Consider the following 27562-nt stretch of genomic DNA (forward strand, 5'->3'; position numbering starts at 1 on the left):
TTAATCACACTTTTAAATACAAAAATATGATTGCAAGCATTTTCCACCATGCACATGCAATTTTCATTGTCACTCTTCAGTCTCAGGGTTCGGAACTTTTAAATCAATTTAGAACTTGTTAAACAGTTAAGTATGGGGAGAGCAGGGAGCCAAGTGGTGAAAGGAAGCTGTGTTCATTCTGTCTTTCCCTTTTCTCTTCATGCATAAAGGAGAGAATTTGCTGAGTTGCTAGAGAAGTACGGATCCAACAACAGCAGCACAGGCTCTGCACGGAATTCCCCTATCCAGCATGGTACTGGCTCTATTTCATCACCCCTGAATCAAATGCATCCACTCAAGTTACTGCGCATAATGAACTGCATTTCAACCACATACCCAGTTCCGTAAACTCTAGCAATGACAGTGGTGATCACTTCAGTCAGATAATATGACGTGCAGTGTTTTAAGCATGCAGATATTTAAAAATAAACATAACACGTGTACTTGAAATTTTATCCTTTTAAAGTTGTGATGCTAAATTAATCAGTCTTTGAAAATGGCTTATGACAGCGCAGCATGTTATGCAATGGTGAACATCTGTCTTCTGGTATGATAGAAACCCTCTTGGAGTACTAAAACAGGATGTGTTATATGCTGTGTTGGAATTTATTTCAGTATGCGCATGTAGAGTGTTCAATGTAATTTTCTGTTTTCAAATATTGATATTTGGGAAGGAACTTCCCCCATGAGTCAGACAACAGTAACAGGAGAGTTGAGAATAAATGCAGGAGTTAATTTCTTCTTCCTTTTTACAATTCAGCAAGTTCTGATATTACCAAAATGAATGGGAGAAATAGTCTTTGTATTGAAAGGTAACAGTTGAATTGTCTTAAATGTCAAGTCAAGGATAAACAGTGATGTAAGTCTGGGGAATATGTTCCTAATGAGCTAAGCACCATATTCAGTCAAATTCGTTTTGTTATATGCATCATATTCTTAGCATGCTGGCTATTTACTCCTGTTGGAGTGCTGCCGTTTCATTTTTCTATAAGGATTCATTATGATTTTTCATCTTTAATGATGTATTTCATGAATTTACCCCTTTCCTTCTGCTCTTTTTTCAAGCATTGTTAACTTGTTAATTGTTCAGTTACTTCCTCGTGTAGCTGGAGGTAGATAAGCATATGAACAACATTTTTGTGTCAGCTGGAAAACGTTTTTTGCTCATTGCATGTGTTGGAACTTTAGCAGACAGCTCATGTGTTACTCTGCTACAGATAAAGTGCAACTGTGGGTGTATTGTGATATCTCAGATATCTCAAATAATGTCATTGGTCATATACAGTTAATGTCAACAAGATGTAATTTGTTACACAGATGGTGTTTAAGAGGTTTTCTCTATTTTGGTACATATAGATATATATGTATATACATTGTGCATGCTGCCTTATTTGATTTGATCAGCATATTGTCTCTTGTTGATATTTCACTTTACACTTGAAGTGAAATAATTAGGAGTTATGGTAGGAAGAAGCGATGTTTCTCACTTAAAAAGCAGGAGTGAAATTTTGCAAAGATCAAAGGGTTTATTTTAGAAATTAACACAAAACAGAAACTGGCCAGTATACAGGCACGTCCAAACTCACTGCTGTCAAAATGGTGATGGGTTTTGTTTTGATTAGGCAGGTGGAGCCACTTACACAATTGCTGGTTGACAGGTAATTCACACACATAACTACGCTTAAATCCAATTGCAGTTAAAAATAATAAAAGTTTTAAAATGTGAGTCTAGTGACAGTAGATCTGTTTTTGGATAATTGGAATTGATGATTTAAACAAAGATTCTTCTGTACCAAAGACATTTCACAATGTAAACAACATCGAAACAGCTTTTAGGGGGACAGGTGAAAGCTCTCCTTCACATATGGGCTGAGAGACCTTCTCAAGCCCAACCTCTTAATGTATAGTTTTGAACTTTTAGGAATACCACCTGCCTTTCAGTCATTTTGTGCTCCTAGTGGCCAGTTAGACTGCCATCTGGTGGTACTTTTGAAATGGTGCACATGATAGTAGCAGTGGTTTTGTTTGTGTGAGTGGAGTATTACTTATTGTCTGTATCTCAATCTTTGTGTATTAGTTTTTCCATTTTCTTTCACGGTTTTTCCTGACTCTTTCTCAAAAATTGGTTCTCTTAGATATTTAAATGATAGGCTATGCCTCATGAGTAATTGTCTTTATCTTGTCTTTCTATAAAGCAGGCAGATACTTAGATAGCACATCATCTGGGTCCTCATCACGGTCACAAAGTCCATTGCTGTTGAGCCCTGCTGGCTCTCAAAGCACCTACAATGGCACTGGGCCACTACTACGATCTCTCAGGTACCACACATAACCTTAGCATGTTACAGTATCTCTGTATAGCAATGGGATTAGCGCTGTGAATGAGCAGTGTGAGTTGCAGAACATCCCATTATTCCTCCTTAAACATGACCACTGTCTTTCTCAATACACTATTGTATTTCATTTTATTTCATTACACATGTAGCTGTTTGCATTGGTAATGTGGATGGAGAATAATCATCATATGTAATGGCACACTTTATGTCTGCTGTAATATTCTGCATTGCTGTTACTGAGGCCTGTTTGCTTAAAGTAGAATATGTTGGGTCACAGCTATAGATTTATGCAAATTCAGGGTTGGGTTCCATGCTCATATTGGATTGAGTGAATTCCGAATTCTTTTGAAACTATGTACAGTATGTTGGCATGCCTCAAAGGATTGCACTCTTTTACATTTGTTTGATTTGGTTTCACCAAGAATGCAAAAAGCCATCAGGATTAAGACAAGGAGACGTATCAAAGTGCAGCTAAAGCTTAAGAAGCAAGGAAATATCACCGGCATTAGGAATGCACCAAAGCTGCTCTCTACAGCTCCCAACCTGACTTCATTTTTAAAGTGACAAACTGTGTAACTGGAAAAACACGAGAGATGACAAACATTTTATTTGACTCGTTCATTTTTTCACATGCAGAATTAGACTTTCTATTCTTTCACCACACAATAATACAATGATTACATTGTAAAAATGCAACGATGTTCCTGTTTTATGTAAATGTTGAGTATGGTGTTTCGATTGCTTTTGTGTAGTCCTTGTTCTTACAATTAATGCATGAGTAAGAAAAATGAGAGGAAGAAGTACTTACTCATACGAGACTGAAACGGATATGGATATAGATACAGTGCTGAGAATGCATATGTGTGTATTGTATCAGTCACCCAGGGGAGGGAGTGATCCAGCTGATCTCAGTGACACGTTCCTGCAGCCTGGGCATCATTATCGGTGGAGGTTCCAACAGACCTGACGGCCCCGCAGTTTTCATCCAGGAAGTGCTGTCTGGTGGTGACTGTCACAGGGTGAGAGAGATAGGGTGGCAAGGCATTGACCTTGGTTCACTCCTCCCCCATTGTCCTCATGGTTATAATTGCACAGGGTCCACCCTGTGCCATACAAAGCTACCATACTGAACGATCCACATAAAATTCATGGCTATATTGCTCCTGCTTATCATCTATCTGTATTAGAATTATATCTGTTTGTATAGACTTGTGTACACAGCATCTCTCTCTCTTTCTCTCTCTCTCTCTCTCTCTTTCTCTCTCTATCTCTGACCTCTGATGCTGTCCTCTTGGTAGTACTATCTCTCTCTCTCTCTGACCTCTGATGCTGTCCTCTTCGTAGTGCTATCTCTCTCTCTCTCTCTCTGACCTCTGATGCTGTCCTCTTCGTAGTGCTATCATGTAAGAAAAGCAACAAAAGGGGGACATGAGTCAGTGAGTGTGCAGACCTTTGTGTTCAGTAGTCATGGTCATCATCCCAAGATCCACTCAGGGGGGATCAGCAGCAGAGTAGAGGGTCGAGACAGAGTGCAGAGGTCAGGTCTGTGTGAAGACTCTATCGGCTTGTGGTGTCTAGCACATCACCTGCTCAGGAACACTGCATCTCCTCAGTGTTGCCCAGGCCTCTGGTAGCTGCTGTAAATGGTTTTCCCCACGTGTTTGTGTATCTAACTTTTCACTGGCACAGTGCCTGCCTTTTTTCCTACATGATATTGTCCCTGATGAGACAACAGATGTGTTGTTTCTGAGACTCCCAAAATAATAAGAAAAGAAATCAGTTTTAACTCTAATCCAGTAGTGGCTGCCTTAATGCCGTCTTATGATGAGACTGGGTTTTTAATGTGGATCTGAATTTCCTTGAGAGTCTTTGCAGCATGCACACACCAAACTACAAAATAAACATGGTTAGAAACGCATTCTCCTGTAATCGTCTTACAGTTATGAAAAGAAATAAATTAGTACCAAGATGGTTTTGAGATGGTTTTCAGTATTTCTTATGTGTGTGGTGCTTTATATGTGGTTTTGCCCGCTAATCTTCTGGAAGTGCCTCTATTAACACTGGTGTCAGAGTCTTCGGCATGTCATTTGCCCTGCTATACATAAACCCTCTAAATCTCATGTTATGCATGTTTTTCTATCATTTTAATTTGATGTGCTAGGATCATGGTCATTGGATATATTTGTAGTTCCATTTTTAGCTTTGCTTTTGAGAAACAGGGTCAAAATTACTTAATGTAATTACTTAGTGTTTCATTTTCTATATCTCATAATCCATCCTCACACAGTTTGATGAGTGAAAAGGGATAGGGTCATATTCCTGCTATTGTGAAGTGCATTGCATTCCTGTATGTACATATATTGAACGATATTTATGTATGAGACGTCTTGAAATGCAGTGTAAGCACTCTGACACACTCATTATTTCACACTATAACCTGCAGGATGGCAGGCTGAGGCCAGGGGATCAGCTAATTGCCATCAACAAAGAGTCCTTAATAGGAGTCACCCATGAAGAAGCCAAAAGCACTCTCAACAAAGTTAAATTCAGGTACATCAACATTAAATAATCATAGGCCACCTGTCAGCCATCTTATCACAAGTACTCTGGATTCACAGCTGCTGTGCAATGGACATTAGTCTTTGCTTCTTGTCTCTGGTTTTGAAGGCAGGAGGGGGCTGTGGAGATTGCATTCATTCCTGGGAAAGGACCCTTTGCTTGCAGTAACTCCTTACACAATGGTGTCCAGAGAGGCATAGGGAACGGATTCAGCTCCGGCAGGTTAAAAGTGCATGTCAGATCTCCTGAGGTGAGGAAGGAGCCCTTTCTTAAAAATCAGACTGAAAATGCTTTAAGGAACAGGTTCCTCTTAATTACCCAAGCTAACTTATGAAGACATGTTTGCTCTGATACTGGTTTGGCACTATGTACTGTAACTATCTCAGTGTTGGAGAAAGTAAAAATGATTTCTTTATTCGCTGTCAGCCCTTTTAATATGTAGAGCACCACGTCCTCTTTCTGTTCTTTACAGACACGACAAGAGGAACTTGCATCAGTGCCTTCTTCCTCTCCTGATATATGTCCTCCAGACATCTTTGTCTCAGGTAGTGTACCCATTAGTTGTCATTGACATCCACTCTTCACTCTCATATTTGATTGGCTTGTACATTCGGTACCTCTGTTTCAGAGTTTCTAAAAATCTCTCTTGCAGTCACCATCTCCTGTTCAAAGGAACTACCAAATTGCCACCTTTATATGCACAAGGCAGCATTGCTTTCATTGCCTTTCTCACATCCTTCACACCACATTTTAAATCATATTGAAAATGCACTTGCATATACAGAAACCTAGGAGTTATTTAAAGTACAATTTATTTAAAGTAAAAAGGATTTGTGAGTGGGCCACTCGTTTGTAGTTATATATTGTGTCATTTTTTTGTATTTTTTTTATGCTTTTTCCCTTTTTCGCCAATTTTCAAATTGCTAGGTGCCCCCCCTAACATTTTAGCATTGCCAATTGGACTTTAAGCTCCATGTAACATTTCCTGTACTTGTGCAGGAGTATTGGGGTCTAGCTAATCTTCTGATATACTCTCACACCACCTATTTCTCATTCTGACAAGTCCCACTGTGCACTAGGAGAGCAAATACTCATAGGTGCCAGATGAGTTTCAGTGTACTTAGAACAGTACACCAAGAGAACCCTTGCTGATGAAATCCACCCTACTCCGGTAAAATACCAGTTATGGACTCCCTGTCATTGACGGTGAATGACAGCTCAGACACTAACTTGGGTCTTAACAAGCCCCCGAGCAGACTGACCTATGAGGGAGCGGTGTGTGCTCATTTTTACAATTGCTGCCATTGTAAGTCTCTCCTTGTAAAGTACATGTGAAGTGCTTGGTCTGGAGCGGTTTCATATGCTTGTCTTTTAGAGCTATCTAAGACAGCGGGTAAGTGGCAGCCATGCTCTTCAGTATTATACCCATTGCTGTGCTATCTTGCCTCATGAGGCAATTTCAAGGCCTGTGGAATCTACGCATGAAAGGGTTCATTGTTATCAGAAAATGTGAAGTTATCTCGGCAAGTCATGATCAAAGCAGAGAGGAAATTGAATGCGAATCATGTACCGTAAGTGTCCTCTTAAAGCCTATTAAATTAATGTCACTCTCAGCAACCTGTGTCAACATTCTTCACACCGGGTGTTAAATCAAACAGAAAATGCACTTGCATGCGCAGAAACCCAGGATTCATTGAAAATGAAATAATTTATTTAAAGTAAAAAAAAAAGATTCATGAGTAGACAGGAGCTGCAGTTAAAATTTAATGAAACCCGCAGTGGGAAATAATGTGTGCCCCCAAAGGGCATTCATGGGCAAAGGGTGTTTATAATTCAAATCAAATTCCAGTATGTATAATAGACTCTCAGATAGCTGTGTTATCAAAGATTATTATTGTTGCTGAGTTGCTGTTTGGCTTACTGATTTCCTGGACATGGGTTCTTTTCATTATTATACTGGGCTCCTTAGCAGGATGTTGTGTTGCCATGGAAACCAAATGGCAATTGCAAATTACCTTTTTCTTTTGCTGTGCAGCTCTGTAATAGAGGTAGTAACAGGCTAAATATCTTTAAAGACATCTCACAAATGATGGTATTGAACTTTTGGCAAAGACACTGGAATTTCACCTTCTTTGCTGATAAGACTGGAAAGGAATGTAAGGCTAGGAATGAACTCAGTGTTTTTAATTCGTACTGCATAGTGCATGATGTGGTTGGCCATAAAAGTTAAACGTGTTTTGTCTGTTGGTTTATGAGGTTAATACACAAGTGAAAAACAACCAGTCTGATGATCATATTTGGAATCAAATTAAATTCTAAAACCTTTAAAACCTCTACTAAACTGTTTTTTTCCAATGGTTTAGTAAAGGTCAGCAACTGATAGAAGAAAGGTTTACATTTACTTATTGAAGGTCAAAGGTACAGTTTTAAGATTATTTAAACCCGGATGTCTTAACTGGCATTGTGCAGGCTGAGCCGTATGGATATGGTTCGACACCGGCTATATTTGCTGATAATGACCAGGAGCCTGCAGAGATGCACCTTACAGCTTGCTTTGTTCTGCCACGGATAGGAGTGGGTAGGTTAGCCAGGGTCTCCTCATCTCACTGATGTCAGGTGCCTACAAGTTGCTCACAAGACATCAGTGGAGTAGCACCCATACTACAAGTGGTGCACTGTGGGACTTGCAGTGTTAAAAAGTAGTCATTTGCTGTGTGTAAGTGTAGCAAAAGATTTCATTTTCCTTGCTTCAACACAACTACAGAGATTGCCATGGTGAGACAAGACAAATGTGCAATTGGCAGCTCCAAAAAAGGGTTGCCTAAATGAAGGAAGCATAAAAATTGGCCTTTAACCCTAGACCTGTCAGTTGTGAAGTAAGTGTTGTATTTAAAGAGAAAGCAGTTAATCCTCATATGCTCTGTCCTGGTGATCCATAGCCATGACTGTGTTTCCTCCCCAGTCTGTAAATCCCATGCTCAGGACCTTTGACATTCTTCGTCACTGCAGTAACCCTTTTGAACCAGAGGTCACTGCTGATCATAATCTCATTTTCAAGGAGCACATGACAGGTTTTTCAGTGTAATATCTGTAGACTGGTGCCCATCTCTCATTGGCTTGGAGGACGCTGTCAGTATGAGAGCTGTTGTTGCCTGTGACAGATGTCTGTAGCAAGTGACCTGAAGGAGGATGTGAGGACAGAAGCAGGGTATTTAGAAAGCAGTAAATATGCCTTTTGTCTTGTGCTCTTGGAAAAGAGTGCGAGACCATGTTGTGTGTACTGTAGCTGCAGTGCCACACTTTAACTGATGAAGGCAGTGCTGCTCATTACATGATACGTGCTGTACCCGGTTTAATTTTGAAATGGAACAGCTGTAAAAAAAAATGATCATCCTGTGCACATGAGTCAGGTTTTTAGAGCTCTGAATCTGAGAGGCTTGTACATGAGGCACCACCTGTTCTCTGTTCTCAGAATGAAACGCTCCCTGCTGCGTGGGACTGCTTCCACGCAAAGCAGAGCACGGGGGCTGGTGAGATTGTGTTTAGCCGTAAAGCCCCTCTGTCCCCGTCGCGCCTCTCCTGCTGCCGTGTCGGTGTGTCAGTCATTTGTGTTGGAATGGAATAAATCCCAAGAGGGACGTGTCCCCAGAGCAGGGGGCAACAGTGAGCTCTTTTTTGTCACAGCAGGCGGGTGCTCTGCCTTAAGCTCAGGGGACAGTGGAGAAGCAGCATTACTGCTGCTGAAACACTACGGGCTCAGAGCAGCCCGCCCCCAGAGAATGGTGTGGTCTTATGCTTGTACTGTGGTGTCTTCCCTCTGCTAGTGCTGTAGGCTTTGAGAGTTGTTTTTCACATGACAATATTGCAGTTGAAAGGTATCAGTAGCTTCATTGTTGTTTATTTGGATGTAATACCCATCCCTCCTGTTGACACACGTGAGCCTCATGTGTGGGTAGAATCAACCGTGTCACAGACTCTTTCTGAAGTGCTGTCAGTCCAAAGTAGCACTGATTGTAAAAAAGAGGCCCTTTTGATACTGACTTTTTTTCTCTTATCCAACTACTAAAAGATGGAAAAGCATTTGACCATGTTTTAGTTTTCCAGGAAATAGCCTTTACCTCCTCCCTGCAGACATTTAGCTACATATGTTTGTGTTGCCCTGTGCCCAGGATCCACCACCTGTCAGCGAACAGCTGGAACAGCCAAACCCAAGATCTCCTTGGATCCTCACATCCGCCTCAGATCAGACAAACTAGACTTGGTAAGTCAGCAAAGATCAATGGTGGATCATAGATCCAGACTTCCTGTTAATGTGGCCATACCCCTTTGGTACCGGCCATTCAATATAGTTTGTTCACCAAGACAGCACAGAGGATCTTACTGTCTTTTGCTCCATATTTTTCATCATTCCATCTGCCTTTTGATCGTGATTCTGTTGTTTAGTAGTGATTTAATCTTATCCTTCTAATCCTGTGTCTGACCCTAATCTACCAGGCCATTAATAGGATTGTGTTTTGGTGGAGAGCACTTTAATGTGGAACAGAGACACAATGCACTCTATATTTAGTGAATTTTAAACCTTCTATTACCATTAGTTTTAAGAAAAACCTTGTTTAAAAGCTAGAGAAATGTTATTTGTAAAGCAGTTAAAAAAATTAAAGCATAAATCCATGAGGGAGTGTTTTTTTATTCAGATGTGTGTCTTACATTCATCCTTAAGAGATTTAGAGTGTAACTTGTTTCTGTATGTACGTGCACACCATAAGAGGAAATCAGAACTTAATCTGATTTCATTGACGGGTAAACTTTTACTGGTGTTGTATTGCCCCCTTGTGGGCATGTGTGAAAATATAAATCGCAACGCGCAAAACAGAAACGACGATTGGAGGAAAAGATGATAATAATGGCTGTTATTGGTGTATGATCCCTGTCGTAGGCTCTTAGGTATCTGGGGCTGGATGTATCAGAAGAGAAGAAAAGGATATTGAGGCAGTGTTTGCCAACAGACACTCAAGGAACAGTGGCTTATGGAGGTGAGCTCAGAAGAAAGGATATAGTGTCAGAATGATGTTATTTCTACAGCACTTGTAGATTGTCTGTGCTCAGTTTGACTGCATCCCCCACAGTGTCTCAGCAGGGGGGCTGTGCTCTATAATCTGGCACACATTAGTGAAGCTCTGTTTCATCTGATTTACTGCAAAAAAATAAAAAAGATTAATCATATTGTATATTCAGGATATCAAGGAAGATTTTTTTTCACATAGCATTCTTGTCTTCTGCAGGACAAGCGCTATGCTACAACACACTTTCTCAATCCTCTGCAAATATGTGCTGTACTAACATGGCTTTTGTCTATGGAGCAGACTTTGTGAGGGCCACCCGAGATATTCTGCAAGACAAGCTGAACGAAGTTGGTCTCGCCCAGGGGCCTTTCATGTTCTCTTATCACGAGGCAGCCAGCCTGATGGACACATCAGCTTTCCACTCTCCAGTAAATTCACTTAATACTTTTTCCCCCCTCTTTTGAGAGAAAAATCAGGTCTGACTTTGAGTCAGGGGAGTTTGTTCTCACTCAAATCAGAGTCCTCAGAGCACCCAAGATGCGCAAACTTCAGTTCCTTCTAAGCTCACTTCGAAAAGGGATTTATTCAGTGTTTTTGAAGCGATTTGCTTCAGCACAGGGAAATTATCAAAGCTGCCTTTTAAGTACTTAAACTCTCCTTTCTCAGAATGTCCCCTTTTCTCTGCCTGCTTAAGGAAACATATTTTTTATTCATATATCTTTTTGTAGGGCAATGAAAAAAAATAATAATGACAGAGGTGCAGACCCCTTTGATTTGAATATTATCCTCCCTGCATCCATACTGGCAGATGCAGTAGCTGAACAACACTGGATATTTTCTATGTAATTTTCTCCAATGATTCCTGATTTCTTTTCTTTGTCATCACAGACCTATGACTCAGAGAACAGCTACAGCACTGAGGAGCTGGAACAATTTCAGTCTGAGGTTACCCTGCTTCAGCAACAAATGAAACAGTTAAAGGTGAAAAGTACAGTAAGGGTTTTGTACAAATATCCTGATATAGTACATGTACGTCTACCTCCAAGTAAAATATCCAGCTGTATAAATGGATAACATTGTAAGTCGTTCTGGATAAGAGCGTATGCTAAATGCCAATAATAATAATAATAATAATAATAATAATAATAATAAAGTGTTTGTATTAATCAACATTTTCCCAGACATTACTGAAGGTTACAGAACACATCAAGAAAAAACTAGAAGAAGAGCTACAGAAAACCACAGAGATAGTTAGCTGAGGACGCTTTCCAATTATGAAAGTGAAGTTACTCCCTTCTAGTAATAATACACAGATTATACATTACAGTCTTGCAATTCATCCATCTAACAGGGTGTATTATCAACATATTTCTATAAACATTCATATATAAATGCATATACAAGCAATGAGGTACACCTCACATGAGACCTCACGGGACCAGTGTCATCTATGGGATCACATGGGACCAATTCAGACAGTCAGAAGGACACTAGGGAAGAAGCTGCAAAATGGGTCACTTCCATTGGCAGTAAAACTGGGGTGCCACTCAACATGCTCATAATATTACTCCTTGCTGTCCTCTGGTGTGTTCCAGAAAGCCAGCGCCACCATTGTGGAAAACGAGACTCTGAGGAGCCAGCTGCAGGTGGCAGAGGCAGTCCAGAGACAGACACACAGCGCAGAACAGGACTACGAGGAGGTCATTCAGCTCCTGGAGGCAGAAATCAAAGACCTTAAGAATCAATTGGCTGGGAAGAAGCAGAAGAGCCTGGAAGCTACTAAAGTATGTACTTTGTCTCTTTCTCTCTCTCTCTCTCTCTCTCTCTCTCTGTCTTACACACACACAAATACACACACACACACACATACACACACACTCACCAACTCATTCACTCTATTTGCCAGGAGGATGTCATTGAGCTGAAGAGAAGGCTTTCTGCCATTGATTGCCAGCTGAGGAAATCTGAACTCACCAGAAAACATCTGGAAATTTCCAACAAAAAGCTGCTTGGATTTGCCCAGGTAATAATCTCTCTTGCTGTGTTAGAGGCGGAGCCCAGATGGTGACACAGTATGTCTCCAAAGCAAAGCAAGGGGAAGTGATGGCAAATAATCACAAGTGCAGAAATTCAGAAAACAGGATATATTAATCCCTATTAAGGAGCTTATGCAATGGGTTTCAGAAAGTATATCCAATATTACCATGTACCAGCAATTTCCCTCTCATTATAGTATGCATGCATTTCCCCACTGCTTCAAAATATCTGTAGACATTAGGAGTTCTGAAATGAAGTGTTTTATTGTGACTAGAATCACTTTCAAAATACATAATTACCTAAATTTAAGGTGCTTCAAACCTCCTCCGGTTTAAAAATAAGAGTCACACAAAAATAAATTCTGATGGACATATCTTATTGGAGCAATTCAAACTGGCTGACAACCAATAATACTGTTGACCTCATTAATTATAGAACTGGAGAATAATATAGTAGAATTTATTGATATTATATAATAATATATTAGTAATACTGGAGAAATATACTTTCCATAAAGTAGCTACAAAGCTGGCATCAGTGCTTTCCCCTGTGTGGAGGGACATAAGTGAGCTCAACAGGATTACTGGTGGTGATATTAGCAGTTAATAATTCTGGCAGAGGAGTCGAGGGACGGGATGAAACGTCAGCATGCTATGGTCTTTACAGATGTCACTTAATAATCTTTATCATTAGACCTTCATCATGCGAACATGAAGCATACTATATACAGTGCCACTCAAAGGTTTGGACACACCTACTCATAGGTTTTTCAAAATATATTTTTACTACTTTCCACAGTTTAGAATAATAGTAAGTACATCAAAACTATGAAATAACACAAATGGGATTATTCAGTGACCAAATTCTTGTCTCCCATTATCTTAATTCAGTGTGTCCAACCTTTTGACTGGTACTGTATGTATATAGTGCGCTTGATATACACACTATACTGTACTGTAGTTAAAGGTAAAATGAGGCAATGAAGTGTGAGGCCAAATATCCATCAGAAGAGGACTCTCTTGTGGTCCACAGAGAAGACACCTAAGTGCATTCGATTAAACCATACATGACCACTGTAATCAAAGAGTCTTATCACAGTTAATACCGGATTAAATGTATCAGAATTATATATAGCTATGATGATAGGCCCCATTTTGCCCCAAAGGGGGAAAAAGCATATACACAGACAGGAAAAAATCAAGCATCTATTAATACTGCTCATAAAAGTGTCTGATAGCATGGAACAAGTGCCTATAAATCTAAATATATTCCAGCACCGCTCACAAGACATGTCTAACTAGTACATTTCAATAGGAGAAGCATCATTGTGTATAGATAATAATTCAAAAGACATAGATTACTGATACATGAAATGCTACAGAAAATAAGAAATAAGTATATTCTAAAGAATAGGCTTTATAACCATATATTAATGACACATACCATACATTTTAGGATATAACTGAAAAGGAGATGGAAGAATCTGAGATAATTTCCTGTTTTTTGTTTTTGTTTGTTTTTTTTTCAAAATAAAACATTGTTGATTTCCAGATATTGCAACACATGCCATGGTTTTGAATGAAGTCAGTACAAAGGGGAAATGGCATGTTTGAATTGTGTTCTGTACTTCATATTTGGTAATGGCTTTTTAGTGAAATAATAATGTCTCTTTACCATGGCACATTATCTCTGTTAGGTCTAATATGTAGTTCCAGCCATATAAAGTTCATTGTTCATTGTGCCATTACATGCAGTAATGGTAGCTAGCTAATAAGGTTGAAAAAAGATAAAGCTTGCTTGCTGGTACTTAGCAACTTTCTAATGATATTGCATTCTATTCTTATGAATTATTACAACTTTCATGTGTTAAATGTATCTCCACCTAAACAGGTGTTTTTGAAGGAATGCAGTACATTTTAAATGCTTGAAGTCTCTTGTTTACCATTTTTGACTGCCGTAGTTTGATAGCACTGTGGGCAGGTAGTAACATTCGGTGTATTAAAAACAGATACAAGCCACTTAGCTAGAAAACAATACATTATTTTGTATTGCATCAGAACTTTTTTAGCATTACTGTGAAATTTATAAAAATGATTTACTGTTTTACCTCCTCGGACTGTAGAATCTTTAAGGCAGTCCATAACTTTTACTGCTGGTTGATGAAATAAAATGTGTTTGTTTGGATGTAAATGCAATGTAAGATTAGTAGCAAGTGGTTCTACACTGGAACCACCAAGCCAAACTGAACCACTGCCTCCTGCCTCTGACAGGAGATGGGGCAGTTGGTATACATACTTTGTTGTACAATTATTTATTTATAAATATACGTATATGTAGCATTGATATCGAAAGTGTAACAGTTCACTGAGGCTGTGGTAATATGGACTTGTAATTTGCACTGCAGTTGAAATAATAGCTATTCAGTAATGTCCCATTGTTCTACCATCATAGCTCTATGGCCATGTAGTGTGGATTTTTTTTTTTTTTTGGTTTGATTGAGTAGCAATTTAAGAGAGGCAATTAATCACAGCTGCAATTCTGGCTTAAAATGAAATAAAATATTTCATAAAAATCAATACATTCTTAAAAATAAACATCTGTTTTTACTGGCCAAAATCCTTCAAAATAACACTGAAAGTACATAGTGTTCTATGCACTATATTTGATTACATCTGGCTCAATAGCACTTTAATTAGCCGCAATACGTATTTCAATATGCTGCTCAGTCCTCCATAATCCTTACTACACTGACACCTTGTGGTTAAGTTATAACATCACTTTCTGAAAAAAGGAGTCAGTGTTGTACAGACAGAGCATTCATTTGAAAGGAAAATCTTCACAAAAGAAAGGAGAAAGGATGTATAGAATATTTAGGTTATGTTTATTTTATCTTGTGTTACAGAATGTTCACAGAGTACTGTCGTCCTCCATCTTATTTGATACTGAAAATGGGTAAGTTGTTTCTGGCTGTAAAATAATCAAGTACTCAAATTTCACTTGTAAAAAATTGTTCTTGTGAAACTGCATAAATTTTAAGAGAAACACACTAACAGCAAGAAACTGTAGCATGTGGTTAGCAAAATTTTTGTGTCCCACAGGAGCGCCAAAACATCCCCGGCGATGGATAGCCCTGACACCCCTTCCCCCATTCGTGACCCAGCAGGACAGCTGGCAGCTGAAGCCAAAGAGCTGGTGGAGAGAGTGTGCTCCTTCAGCAGAGAGCATGGTGAGTGAGGGAGAGCGCAAGTGACTGCACTCAAGTGCAGGCAATAGCTGGTGAAAAAGCTGGTGAAATCAAGACTGTGTGGTGCTGAATGACATTGCAGCTTCTAAAAATTACCCGGTTTTTTGTAAGCAGCATGCAATAAGTGGCTGTTGTTACCTTATAACCTTTTTCTGTCTAGAATTAACCTATGATATGGCGGGCAGTAACACAGAAGATGGAGATGATTGTGTCACAGAGTAAGTGTTCATAATTTCAGTTTGCATTATTACTAATTTCAAGGCAGAGGACTTTATAAAAATGAACTTTTTAATATTCAGTCGTGTTTAATGTTAATGGTTTGGCATTAACGGAATACACAATCAGAGAGCACAAACCTGGCTGGAATTCAGATTTTTTATGCTTTTTTCTCAAAATCTCTAATAACACATTATTCACCATGTGAGCTGACTTTAAGTTCCTGTTCTACAAGACACCATGAACACTGCTAAGAAAATATACATGACAGGAAGGTTTCACAGGGTCTGATTATCACTTTTCCTTTTTCAACTCAAGAGCCATTCCTCACTTTAGTATTGAAATATACGTGGGAATAGACACCTAGTAATATCCCACTTTTGTCATGTTGTTTGTAGTTAATATTGTTGTTTTGGATTTGTTAAGAGGGCATGAAAGGAATGGGGTGAAGATCAGGAGAGACTGAAGTACTGCATGCATCCAGTAACCAGGTGAGGGCTGCCCCTTCCTCCTGCTGCAGCACTGTGCCTGCTCACTGTGAAGCTGCTATGCCACACCCCCACTGACACCACCTGACACAGAGGCCTCACTCACACCAGGCTCAATGACATGTTTGAATCAATTCACAGTTGCTTCACACAGAAGCTATCAGGAGAGCGTTACACTGTACATTTTATGTAATTGGCTTGCTTTGGTGAATATTCTAGACCAAAATAGACCAGTTTACTTTGGAAAATAATTTGGTGTATTTTTTGTATTGTGCATAAATGTATGCTCATGCTGGAGATTTTACCAACAGTATGTTAACTAGTGACTGATTTTAACTTTGTCACTCATATGGCATATGATTAGTGGTACTTAGTGGTAGGGGTGGAAAAAAGACATTGCATTTTAAAGGAATTAGTTTTTGTCTACATTCAGCAGAATCGTTCATTGCATTATCATTTGTTGTCTCCTATGTAATGTTTGTTGGATCCAGTAATGAGCATAGACTTACCTTGGATTTGTGGTGAGCTTGGGTCTTACTAAGACTGGTCATTCAGCACTGACAGTTACAAAAGCAAATGTTTCAAACACTCTGGACTACATTCATCTGAAATTGAAGTTTATGCAGTCTATAATTCTGTGACGGTTAATGAACATGCTTCCCCATTTGCTCGGCTGTGTCGCTGTGACAGGTTGATTTGTCAGTGGCACAGTTGCATGCACAGACTGCAGGGATCGGGCTGCTTAATAATGCTGCTTTTGCTTTAATTGGGGCTATTCATGTCAGGCTCAATAGACGAGCAGATGTATGCAGATGGTGCACAGTGCTTCCTGCTGAAACCGTCATCCCACATGATTGAGCAGCCCTATTGGAGCCATTCACACAGCTGGCCTTTCCCCACGCCACCCAGAGATCCTCTCTGCAAACAGCAACACTGTGCCATGCAGCCTAGCATGCGCTTCACCAGAACTCTTAATAAGCCATTTGTTTTAACGGTCACATTAACACTATTGATAAAGCTGAATTACTCATAAACATTTTTTACTACGCATGAAAAAACAGCTGGACAGTTAGAATTTCTCCTTCCTAGGTAGATCCATATTTAGTACAGAAATAATGGCATGCAAAAGTAGGATTGTTTAGGTGCCTATCTGTAATAAATTGGGTTAAAATTCATTACCGTTTACTCTTTTGTGAATATATGATGGCATATTTCAAATTCTGTTTGTCTCACAGTATTTTACACTTACACTTTTATTAAAGAGGGAAGATATGTAACTGCCTCAGCCTCTTAGTCAAACCAGTCAAGTCCTTGTCTTTCTTTTCCTGCAGTTGCTACAGTCTCTGGCCACAGTCTTTACCCCCTGGACCTTCTGAAGAAGACAAGCAGTACCAGCAGAAAGACTGTCACAGTGAAAGTCACAGAGAAAACAGGAGGACTGAGGATTTCAAAGAAGTGAACAGGAAACAGAACTTACTGAGCTTGAAAAAGGAAACAAAAAAGGTGTACAGCAGCTCAATTGACTAACCAGAGTACAGGCCATAAGATGGCAGTTTTTGTAAATAAACCATCAACATTAATATATGCGTATTAATGTTTTTGTAAATACATCTATATAAGTGTACGTATTGAAAATATTCCATATTATTTGAAATGTTCTGTATTTTTTCTGATGCAATTCAGAAAGGAGACATGTTAACAAACAGGGTGAGTGCAGCTCCTAAGAGAGGCTGCTGGAGGATTGAAGTTGCTATTTAAGGATTACTGTTGCCAACAAGGATGTGATGCAATATATTAGCTCATTTCAGTTGTGCATGTGGATGTTTTGCCTAGTCTCACATGGACATCACATAGTTTACTGTAGTTATGTCCGGGAAAAATATATAATATTTTTCAGGATCAACGCAATACCAGTGTATTTCACTTGAAGTCACTGATTGATGAAATAAATATGTGTGCTGGCATTTTTGTGTGCTGGCACATGTATTTATGACAGTACAGCAGTGGGAGTGGGGTCTGTGTTGGTGTGTGGTTAATGTTCACCAAACCTGCAGCCATTCCTCTTGCTTTTCATCTCAAAACACATCTACTGAGGAAGTTTGGGATGATAGTTCCACACCTTCTGCTCTACTGCAGTACACAACAAATTTTGTATGATTGCACATTTGTATGTATTGCATATATTAAGTGCTCTGAGATTTCTAAATCTAATGTCTAATCTCATATGGCAATATATAATAATATGTAACCATGTATATATATATATATATATATATATATATATGCAATAATATAAACCATGTGAATCTTGCAACCAAGACCTTCAAGACTTTCCATTTTGAAAATACTGTTGTTATGTAATGGATATGGCAGTGATTTAATTGACATTTATTTAATGGACGTGATAATCAGGTATACCTCGCAAATGCATTCCAAAATTAAACATTTTGTTGCCAGACACACAAAAAATGGCATGTATATAGGGATATGCTCCAGGACTTCAGAAAACTGGGCAATTATATCATAAACTGCTAAAGAAATAGCATCAAGTGCACCTTAAACAGGAACACATATATTTAATAAATATATATTGAAAACATATTCATAAAGATGCATTAACACTTTTTCACTCAGAACTAGTGCTGTAATTGTGATTGCATTAGCTCAAACCGTCCCACTCCGCCAAATTGGCAGTGGCGGAAGAAGATGTCACTGGGGCTACAGGGATCCATGCTGTGTCATGTTTTTTTTACGCAAACACGCAATATTTTCTCAAATTTCTGCATAATACTGCTTTTTGTACATGTTAGTCTTTTGGTCTTTTATGCTTGAATTAAAATCATTTTCAATACAGTGTTAGAAGCAGTGAACATGCCACTTGACTGTCTCCTGATTATATGCTCTGCCCTCCTAATGGATTGCATTTTATTGACTAGAACATTGGATTATATTTCGTCTCTTACTCCAGTCACTTGCAGTGGCATTAGTTGACTGTTTGAAAGGGAGGAGTGACACAAGGATCATTAACTCATAAAGGGAGACCAGAAAACTGCTTCACTGATTGGCCTCTGATATAATAAGTGGTTGTAACAAGTGGCTCAGACAGTTAAGACAGTTAAGACTGGGGGTCAAATGTGCTTGGGCACGGTACAGATTGCCTAGTGTGAGTACACCCTAAGAGTTCTCAGTGCAGGCTGAGCTCTGAAGCCCAGGTTTCAGCCCAACCGTGTCATCTGCTGACTGGTTAGGAGTCAACTGTGGCAGATCAAATTGGCTTTGTTCCACTGGGTTAGTGGTGGGTATGTCGGCAATGGTTTCCAGAGTCACACAGCAACCTGTGACTCATTTAGGTGCCTGTGAATTACTCAGTTGACATCAAGAATATCGACCTATTGTCCCAGTGGTGTCTGCTTACTGGTGCATTGTGGGAAAAGTAGTAGTGTGAAAAGTAGTCACATTGGCATGCATTTGTGTTTGTGAATTACATTTGCCTCACCCTGCCCTCCTTTGCAAGTGCAGAGGTTTGCAGTGGCAACAGAATTTTTTAACAATTTAAAATGTTGCCTTTGAGTTGCTTTGTTCTCATAGGCCTCATCAACCAAGGTATACCTGTATATACTTGCTTTCCCATCATGCATCTGATTTTTCTGGCTGAGTCAGGTGATACTGACTAAACAAGTGCCCAAAAAGACAGGAGGCAAGGGCAGTGGAACATCCATATATACTGGATGTATTAAAAAACTGTAAACACAATACTGTTTCAAAGCATATGTAGAAATCTTTCTTGTGACATGGAAACTTGTATCAAAGATTTACTATGTCTGTATCAGTAATTTTGTTTGTCTTAGAAACTGTACATGCTTTCAAAAATATACATTAAGCCCAGTGCATCAACTAAATTCCATTATGATTGTGGCCTCAGTCTTTCTTTTTTATTAAAGCAACAAACAATATATTTTTGTTTCTTTTTATTTTTCTTTGACTGATAATTGTGTTCTAAAATGTGGGTGCAAGTTATGAATAATGTATTTAATAGTGGAATTTTGTAGGATTTCCCAGCTTTTATTCATTTCTAATGGCATAACAGGTGGTGACTGAGGGATTCATGAGGATGTCTAATCAGCTTTATTGATGATATGTGACAATACCAGGATGTGCCATTAGCATCATTGTGATGACTCTCATGCCAGTTATACCACACAAGGAAGTTAATGCAGAGGTGCTGGTCTCACCGGATAAAATGTTTGCATAAATTAGTCTGGCATAATCATAGATGATACATATTGTTAATGTTCTAGTCCCATTGTATGCGCTGATTTACAGGGGATTGTACACTGGAAATCTGTAGTACCCTTGGGTGCAGTCAAATTCAAAGTAACGTTAGTGAAGAGGATCAAGGCATACTTGTCAGTATGATATATTTCATTAGACAGGTTACCCTAAATAGAGTACCAGCAGGACTGCACAATCTGTGATTGATCATTGCTGTGATTCTTCTTTCAAAGGTCTGGATGATGCTTTTAAAAACTAATTAATCAGCAGTGGAAAGATTACTTGCATTTTTGTGTGCCAGCAGTGAAATTCAATGCAATGCATTGGGTACATAATTTACAGCTTCTGTCAGTGAATTTTTTTGTGGATGCTGCTTCAAATAAATAGACACTGTTCACACTGATGTAGAATGTGGATTGGAGAAATTTGAATTACTTGCATTCAAATATCCATTTGGTCTTTTTTTCCATTCCATTACGCGGAATATGAATGTATCATAACATATCACAATGACCTTAATTTTCTTCCCTGTGTAAAAGTATTCCTCTAGACAACGGTTTCTCTTTCTGCCTAGAAATTTCCACATCGCACAGTGTTGGCATGGCAGCCCACAGAATATTTCATAAATACCAACTATACAAGAGGCAGGGCTGTTAACAAAAAGTCTTTGACTCCATGAAAGTATAGTCATTTCTGCTGGTGTATCATTTTGCTTGGATGTGAGCGATTCTATTGCTTTTTTTAAGAGTTCTGAAGTACTAGTTGAATATGTTCTACAGTTAATTATTTCAAGACCCTCACTCCAATCCACTCCCATAAACAAAAAGCATTGCATTTCCAAGGTACATCAGCTGAATGCTACTATACAGTTTTGCCATAACCAAAACCACAGTTGAGAATGATGCGCAAATGCAAAGGAAGAGGAGTAAGTACATTTTGAATGTTTAGTGTCCTACAGATGAATTCTGGTGAACAGAAAAACAGTTGTTATGTTGGGGGGTTGTTTCCCCTGGAGTGGTTTAAACTGTTCTAGGAAACACGAGTGGCCTTGCTCTGTTGCTCTAGACGGCCACTGATGCACTAGCAATCCCTCAGGGCTGGAAACCAAACACGCTCTCACAATCTTAACACTGGGTGCATGCCGCATGTGGTGCAGTGCCTGCCCTGCTAATGACAGTGGGCAGTAGTGGCACGGCCGTTTTGTATGTGACATAAGTCTGGGATGAGCATTGCGAGAGTGATGACGCATGCTGGTGCGGTCTCACTAAGCACTGTAATCAACTGACTGAAGAAAAAAAAAAAACGGAAAGCCACTTCAATCATTTCACATCTATTTTCAGTGCATAAGGTGCAAAAAGGTCAGTTCTTTATTGTGTCAACTGACGTGCTTGGTGAGTCCAGTCAAGGAGCGTTATAGATCTTGCTACAACAGGGTATATGGTGAGTACAAATGAGCACTGTTTATTTAATTATTTATCAGCTTAATCATGTGTCATAATATGACTGAAATACTCTCACCTTAGTCAGGAAGAACACAGTGTAACAATATCGTGGTCATTAACAATACATCTGAATAGTGGAGAGGTTTGGCCTGTATTTACACAAATTGTTTCTGATCATACAATCGAAACATACAGAAAAAATACGATGTGTGCTCTCACGACAATCTCACAATATTGTTCTCTCCATACATATTTGGCAGATAAACTAATATTATTCATGATCAGGTAAGATTGCTCAGTAGTCTGCAGTTTTTCCGGAAGTCCTTTGAAACATTAAACATTAAAAGACGTTTAAAGATAATTCAGATAACATAGTTGTTACCAGCGCTGTCAATACATATCTCCCTTATTCTAATAATAAAAGCAATTGTAACTGTTAGAAAAGATCGCATACATACGCAACCATCGTTCTCATTGACCTGTTGCTCAATGAGAACGTGATGCCAAAGCAACGAACCGATTTGTATATGAAAACCAACACTTCTGATTAAGTGCTAAAGCAGAGTTCACTATATCACTTCAAGTTGCACTTTGATTCGTGTAAATAACGTGAAATAATATGATTTGAGATAACATAAATCAGAAAAATAAAAAATACAACACTCTAGTTTTACTTATTGAGAATTGCGGTCCACTTAGTGTCACTTCCTGCAATAATGACCGTATTTTCAGGTGGTCAAATTACGAAAACAGAGCCAGACGTTGCCTGTTGGGGGCGTGTTCTGATCTGTGTGGCTGCAACTAATTTCGTCAGTGACATCACAGTAAGCTGAGGGGTGACAAGCGGACAAGACGGTGTAGCCGGTGAAGGAGCTGTACGCTGATCATGCATAGGCTAAAGAAAAGTACATGGATAAGTAAAACAAATTTAGTATAGCACATGTAACGGAGCCTCCGGAATTTCAAATGTGTTGCGGCCGTGTATGAACCCAGCGCTTCATCTAGTTCACAGCATTGACGGTGCGGGTCGGCGATAGCTAGCTGTCAGTATCAATTAGAAGTGTATTTATTTTTATTTTATGTATAACAGGAGAGTAGGGATTCCATTTTAGTCATTAGAAACACATACAAGCATGTTCTGAAGGTCGTGTTTCAATGGGAGTACGACCAGATAGAAATATATGTGACTAGAATGAAATAGGCTGCTAGGCTATGTATTAACATCTCCTCAGTCAGTAACGTGAACTAATGAATGAACGAGCTTGTAATTGTTTTTTGGTCGTGGAACGTGCGCACAAAGCAAACTGGACCGCTGTCAGAACAGGGACAAATACATGTGCGAACGAATAAAGTCCGAATATAGCGGAAGACGAGCACGTTGTCTGGACTCAGCCCCCTAATACGAGGTAAGAAACTCGATAGTTGCATTGCGGATTATATGTAGAAATGTCTTATCACGGGTGTTCCATGATTTTATTTTATCAAAGGCATTTATTAGGTAGGCTACTTGCAGCGAATACTCATCTTCGCTGTCTCGTTGTTTAATGGTGTTGATTCCATGGTACTTGAAGTGCACTGCGGGAGCTCTAAGATATATACCAGACGATCTATTGATCTAGCAAATAAACGAGCCGATGTGTCTGTCAGAATGACATAAAATTCGTGCTGTTTATATTCTTGTGGCGTCTAAAAGATGTCTGCTTAATTTTAAAGCGACATTATTGGAGTATACATAATCATCAACGTGATTCATTGTAGGCTATACATTTCACACATCTTATTTTGCTCAGGTCTATATGATTAAGGAAAGACACACAGAGTATATATTCAGCAATAGCTCCACAAAATAAATTTCATCCTGTCTTATTAGAATGTTTCAAACACTTGCAGGTGTATTACCTGCATCTGTATTATCTGACGTTAGGACTGAATTCGTTTATTCTCGTTAATAGTTGCGTTTGATACTGATATATTAACATTTCTAAATTTTAGAAGTCACCAATTGATTGTGTATTCGTACGGTGTATTTTTTGCAGTACATGAAGAATTCTGTAGTCTCAGATGAAACCAGCAAATGAATTTTTTGTGCTTTCGATGCACGTTCCAATGGAATGTTTAGCAACATGAATGTGATCTACAATATGCAGTCTGTTGTACTGTAAGTGTGGCATGGCCTTGTCATGGTTGTGTCCCGTGCGCAATTTATTCGGCAAAGAAGGAAGGCATAATTTACCAGGACTGGAAAGGTAAATAAAAATCACATGGTTAAAATGGTTGGCATATATCTACTCGAATGTCTTCCGCCAGGCTGAGCCCTGACTGCAGCATCAATGTCTTCAGACAGGCTGAACACTGACCAAAGCATCTTGGAATAATAATCCTCTTTGAAATGTTGTAACTATTGGATTTTGGGCAATTTACCGGCAATCCTTTTGAGGAAATTGTTTTGAGTTTGAACAACATTGTAAAACTTAAATAATTCTAAAGATTGTTAAATGTGTTACATGAATTAAACAGTATCAATTGCATGCTGATAAGCAGCATTGTGGTGTCATTGTTTGGGAGCTTAACTTATAATCAGCAGGTTGTAGAATTCAACCCTAGTTGAGGCCAGACTCATTTCCCTTTTAGCGACTAACCTGTCTAGGATCACTTCCATAAAATGTTCAGCTGTAAATAGATACTATGGAAAATATATGCTCCAAAAGTTGTGCTGGTTAAAGGCATCTGTGAATAAATAACCATACCTAGCTGATTAATTACTTTAAAAGATGACAAACCCATCCATGATATGTTTTCAAATGATCACACACCTCTTGTGGTATTTCCACTGTGCCTAGATCTGTTTTTTTTTTTTTTTTAAATAAAATAACAATACCAAAGATGACATGGTCACATCACATGATCTTGGTTCTTTCGAATAGCCTTTTGTTTGCCTTTGGAAGTAGGGATTGAGTGATCGCTCATTCATATGCACATTATTTCAGCTTTGACATCATGACCGCACACGCCTGTCCCTGCTGATTCACTCCTGCACCAGGCCAGTTGGTTCAGGGCAGCATACGCTTGTCTGAAATAATTAGTGTTCTTAGGCAATCTGGAGCAGATGCCATTCATTTACCTCTGAAAAAAAAAACAATCATGTTTGGCTACGTGGAAACAGCACCCATTATTGTGCATGCATTGCGAGTTAGATAATGCTGTGTTGTACTGTGTTATGTTGTGCTTGTGCAGAGTACAGTTGCATATTTTTGTTTGGACTCAATGAGTGTTTGAACAAAAGGTCCCAAAAATTCTGCTGACGAGCTTTGATTTACTCTTGCACGCTGTACATTGACTAATAATCTGTTAAATAATAAAAGTAATATATCTGTTAAATAAAAGTAATAATCTGTTATTCTGTGTTGTGCACGTTTAGATTAGCAGATGTAGAAGCTGTAGTCATCTCAGCTTGGATCACTAAAATAATTGTGAAAAACAACAGTTTACAGCACAGCACTGACGTTTCAGCAATATATTTATTGAGAGAAAATATAACCTCATGAGGATAGACATTTTTGTACTTTTCTTTTCCTGTACTACCATTACAGGTCTGCCTCAAAGGTGTTGTTTGTTTTAGAGGCTCAAAACATATTTCATGTAGACTTTTGAGTGCTGACTCAGGGGTGAACACAAAAAGAGCACAGTATGAGGGCAGTGCATGTTTCCTGATATAGTTTCTGAGTCCTGGTGGTTTTTTCCTCAACTCTGTGAATGCAGAGTGCCCCTGTATTGCTTCGACGGAAAGGATGTGCAGTTCACTGACAATCCATACCATAACAGCTACGCTACAGCGTTCTCTTCCTGCTGTCCAGAAATGGTGAAATTTGCTCTCTATTGAAGTGTTCTCTTCCTTGTTGTAGATTGAAAATGGTGCAGAAATACCAGTCTCCAGTGAGAGTCTACAAGTACCCGTTTGAGATGGTGATGGCGGTGAGTATGGTGACATTAAAAGTGTGTCCGAATCATTTCTTGTCTTAATATGTACACCTGCATGTGCACAGAAGTTGCTCCTCTCCCTACTGCACTGTACATAGACAGGGCATGAAAAATGGCACGTAGTCTGAACATTTGGAAATGTACTTCATATTTCAACCATGCCGTTTCAGAAACTGCAAGCCCTTATGTCATTGTTGATGTTCAATTGCCTTTAAGGGCTAATCTCAAACTCATGCACATGTACACACAGGCGCATGTGTGCGTTTCCACTCAAGCACACACCTGCATACAGTACACAGTGGAAGGTAGGTGTGTGGGTGTCTGTATTGTGCTTCCTTCCTCCCCTTGAGGAAGCAGAAGGAGATGTAGTGCAGTGTGCTGCTGCAGCAGGAGACAATTCCTCAGACTATATGCCATGCGTCTTCTGCACACATTCACTCCCCCATTTAAGAAAACCAAAACCACCTGCTCAAGGTCATTAGTGTGCAGGCCACATATGCCTGACAAAATCAAATGGCTATCAGAACTCTACTGTTGGGTGGGCTCTTTAGAGAGCACTTTTTTTTAGCAAATTCTAGCACTCTTACTTGGGTTCATGAAAAATCCTCTTTTGTGCATGAGCATAAATGTAAAATGTACAGTGGATAGCGCACCCACATCATACAATTACACAGGTAATAGGTCCATATGCAATTTGTCCAAAGGGAAAACCACTGTGCATTTGTGAATTTGTACCTTCAGGCATTAATCAGCCTTGCTTGTGTCGTTAGAGCGTTGCATTGTGCTTTATCAGGTGGTAATTATAGAGGCCATCAATCTGAATGCGACCCTTTTTGTTGCTGCGTAGAGTGGGCAATCCTGTTCTGTTGCTGAAACACATTCTGACTGCAAATGAGTCTGGACTCCTACTTTTACAGAAGTGGTGTTATCTTATGATTCAGATTTTGTGGAATATGACTAAAGCCAGGTGGCCATCACGTTCTATTGTCCTGTGTTCCAGGTTTACTCAGGAAGTGACAGAAGAGGTCATTAGGACCTATCGCTGCATAAACAGCGGAGCTGTCCATGTTTCTGGGATCCTGGGGTTCTGCTGACACTCAATTCTTAGCAAATTGCCACTTTCCAAAAAGAGATAACCAATTAACATAGATTCTGTGGTGACATCAGCTCAAGCCCTCTCTCATCAGTTAAAAAAAGGAATATAACTGTAGTGGCTTTAACAACCTGAACAAACCTGAAATTTTTTAGGTCAAAATTGGTTCGCTAAATTAAAATTTTATTTAGGTGAAATTATTGGCATGCTTTTTAATACCAAAATGCTGTAAATACAAGAAATGATTCATCTTCCAGGTTTTGCTTGCAGGGGACAGAAGAGTATTTCAGCTAAATTGGGTAAAAATGACACCCTCTGCTATTTCTATGTCTGTCCTACTTGTGAACTTTCACGCCATGCAAAATTGATACCAAGCATTTCTCAGACTTGTAGTAATCTTGTTGAGTAATTATGGCCTATTTTAAGCATGCTTGGTATTCTGTAAGCTGTGCAGTGGTGCAAGAAACAACAGATATGCGTTTTAACCCCTTATACAGCCAGCCCACCCTTGCCTAACATGCAGAGCTGTACAGAAGAGTGTTGTCGGGGAAATGTTAGCTGGCCTGAGTTGAATGAGAGTGAAGGGCGAATTTGCTTCAGCACTGTGTTGGTGTGTTTCCGTGCTGTGTGGGGTCAGAGCCGAGGGTGTCACACGCAGAGGGCAGCAGAAGGACAGGCCCAGTGGGGTGCAGTTGCTAGCAGCCATTATTGGAGGGTTTGGAGATTTTACGCTGTCATTAATGTCAGACTCTCCTGTCAGTTGAAAGGCTAATTATTTGGGATTGCTCCTAAAAA

General features: G+C 39.3%; 2 protein-coding genes across 2 annotated transcripts in view; both read left to right on the top strand.

Moving 5' to 3' along the window:
• Positions 1-17492, top strand: part of LOC118792948 (syntaxin-binding protein 4-like) — a 40504-nt gene extending 23012 nt beyond the window's left edge. The window contains exons 6-22 of the mRNA XM_036550830.1: positions 210-292; positions 2235-2358; positions 3253-3394; positions 4819-4925; positions 5043-5184; positions 5407-5479; positions 9104-9195; positions 9871-9967; positions 10298-10425; positions 10886-10978; positions 11593-11781; positions 11904-12020; positions 14937-14986; positions 15133-15260; positions 15439-15496; positions 15921-15985; positions 17314-17492. Of these exons, the coding sequence (XP_036406723.1) occupies positions 210-292; positions 2235-2358; positions 3253-3394; positions 4819-4925; positions 5043-5184; positions 5407-5479; positions 9104-9195; positions 9871-9967; positions 10298-10425; positions 10886-10978; positions 11593-11781; positions 11904-12020; positions 14937-14986; positions 15133-15260; positions 15439-15496; positions 15921-15960 (1663 nt within the window). The 3' untranslated portion in view covers positions 15961-15985; positions 17314-17492. The remainder of the gene's footprint in view (positions 1-209; positions 293-2234; positions 2359-3252; positions 3395-4818; positions 4926-5042; positions 5185-5406; positions 5480-9103; positions 9196-9870; positions 9968-10297; positions 10426-10885; positions 10979-11592; positions 11782-11903; positions 12021-14936; positions 14987-15132; positions 15261-15438; positions 15497-15920; positions 15986-17313) is intronic.
• Positions 17493-22539: 5047 nt separating this feature from the next.
• Positions 22540-27562, top strand: part of LOC118785141 (SEC14-like protein 5) — a 28617-nt gene continuing 23594 nt past the window's right edge. The window contains exons 1-2 of the mRNA XM_036539694.1: positions 22540-23102; positions 25599-25668. Coding sequence (XP_036395587.1) covers positions 25606-25668 — 63 coding nt within the window. The 5' untranslated portion in view covers positions 22540-23102; positions 25599-25605. The remainder of the gene's footprint in view (positions 23103-25598; positions 25669-27562) is intronic.

The sequence above is a fragment of the Megalops cyprinoides genome, chromosome 1 (assembly GCF_013368585.1).
Source record: "Megalops cyprinoides isolate fMegCyp1 chromosome 1, fMegCyp1.pri, whole genome shotgun sequence".
NCBI lineage: Eukaryota > Metazoa > Chordata > Actinopteri > Elopiformes > Megalopidae > Megalops > Megalops cyprinoides.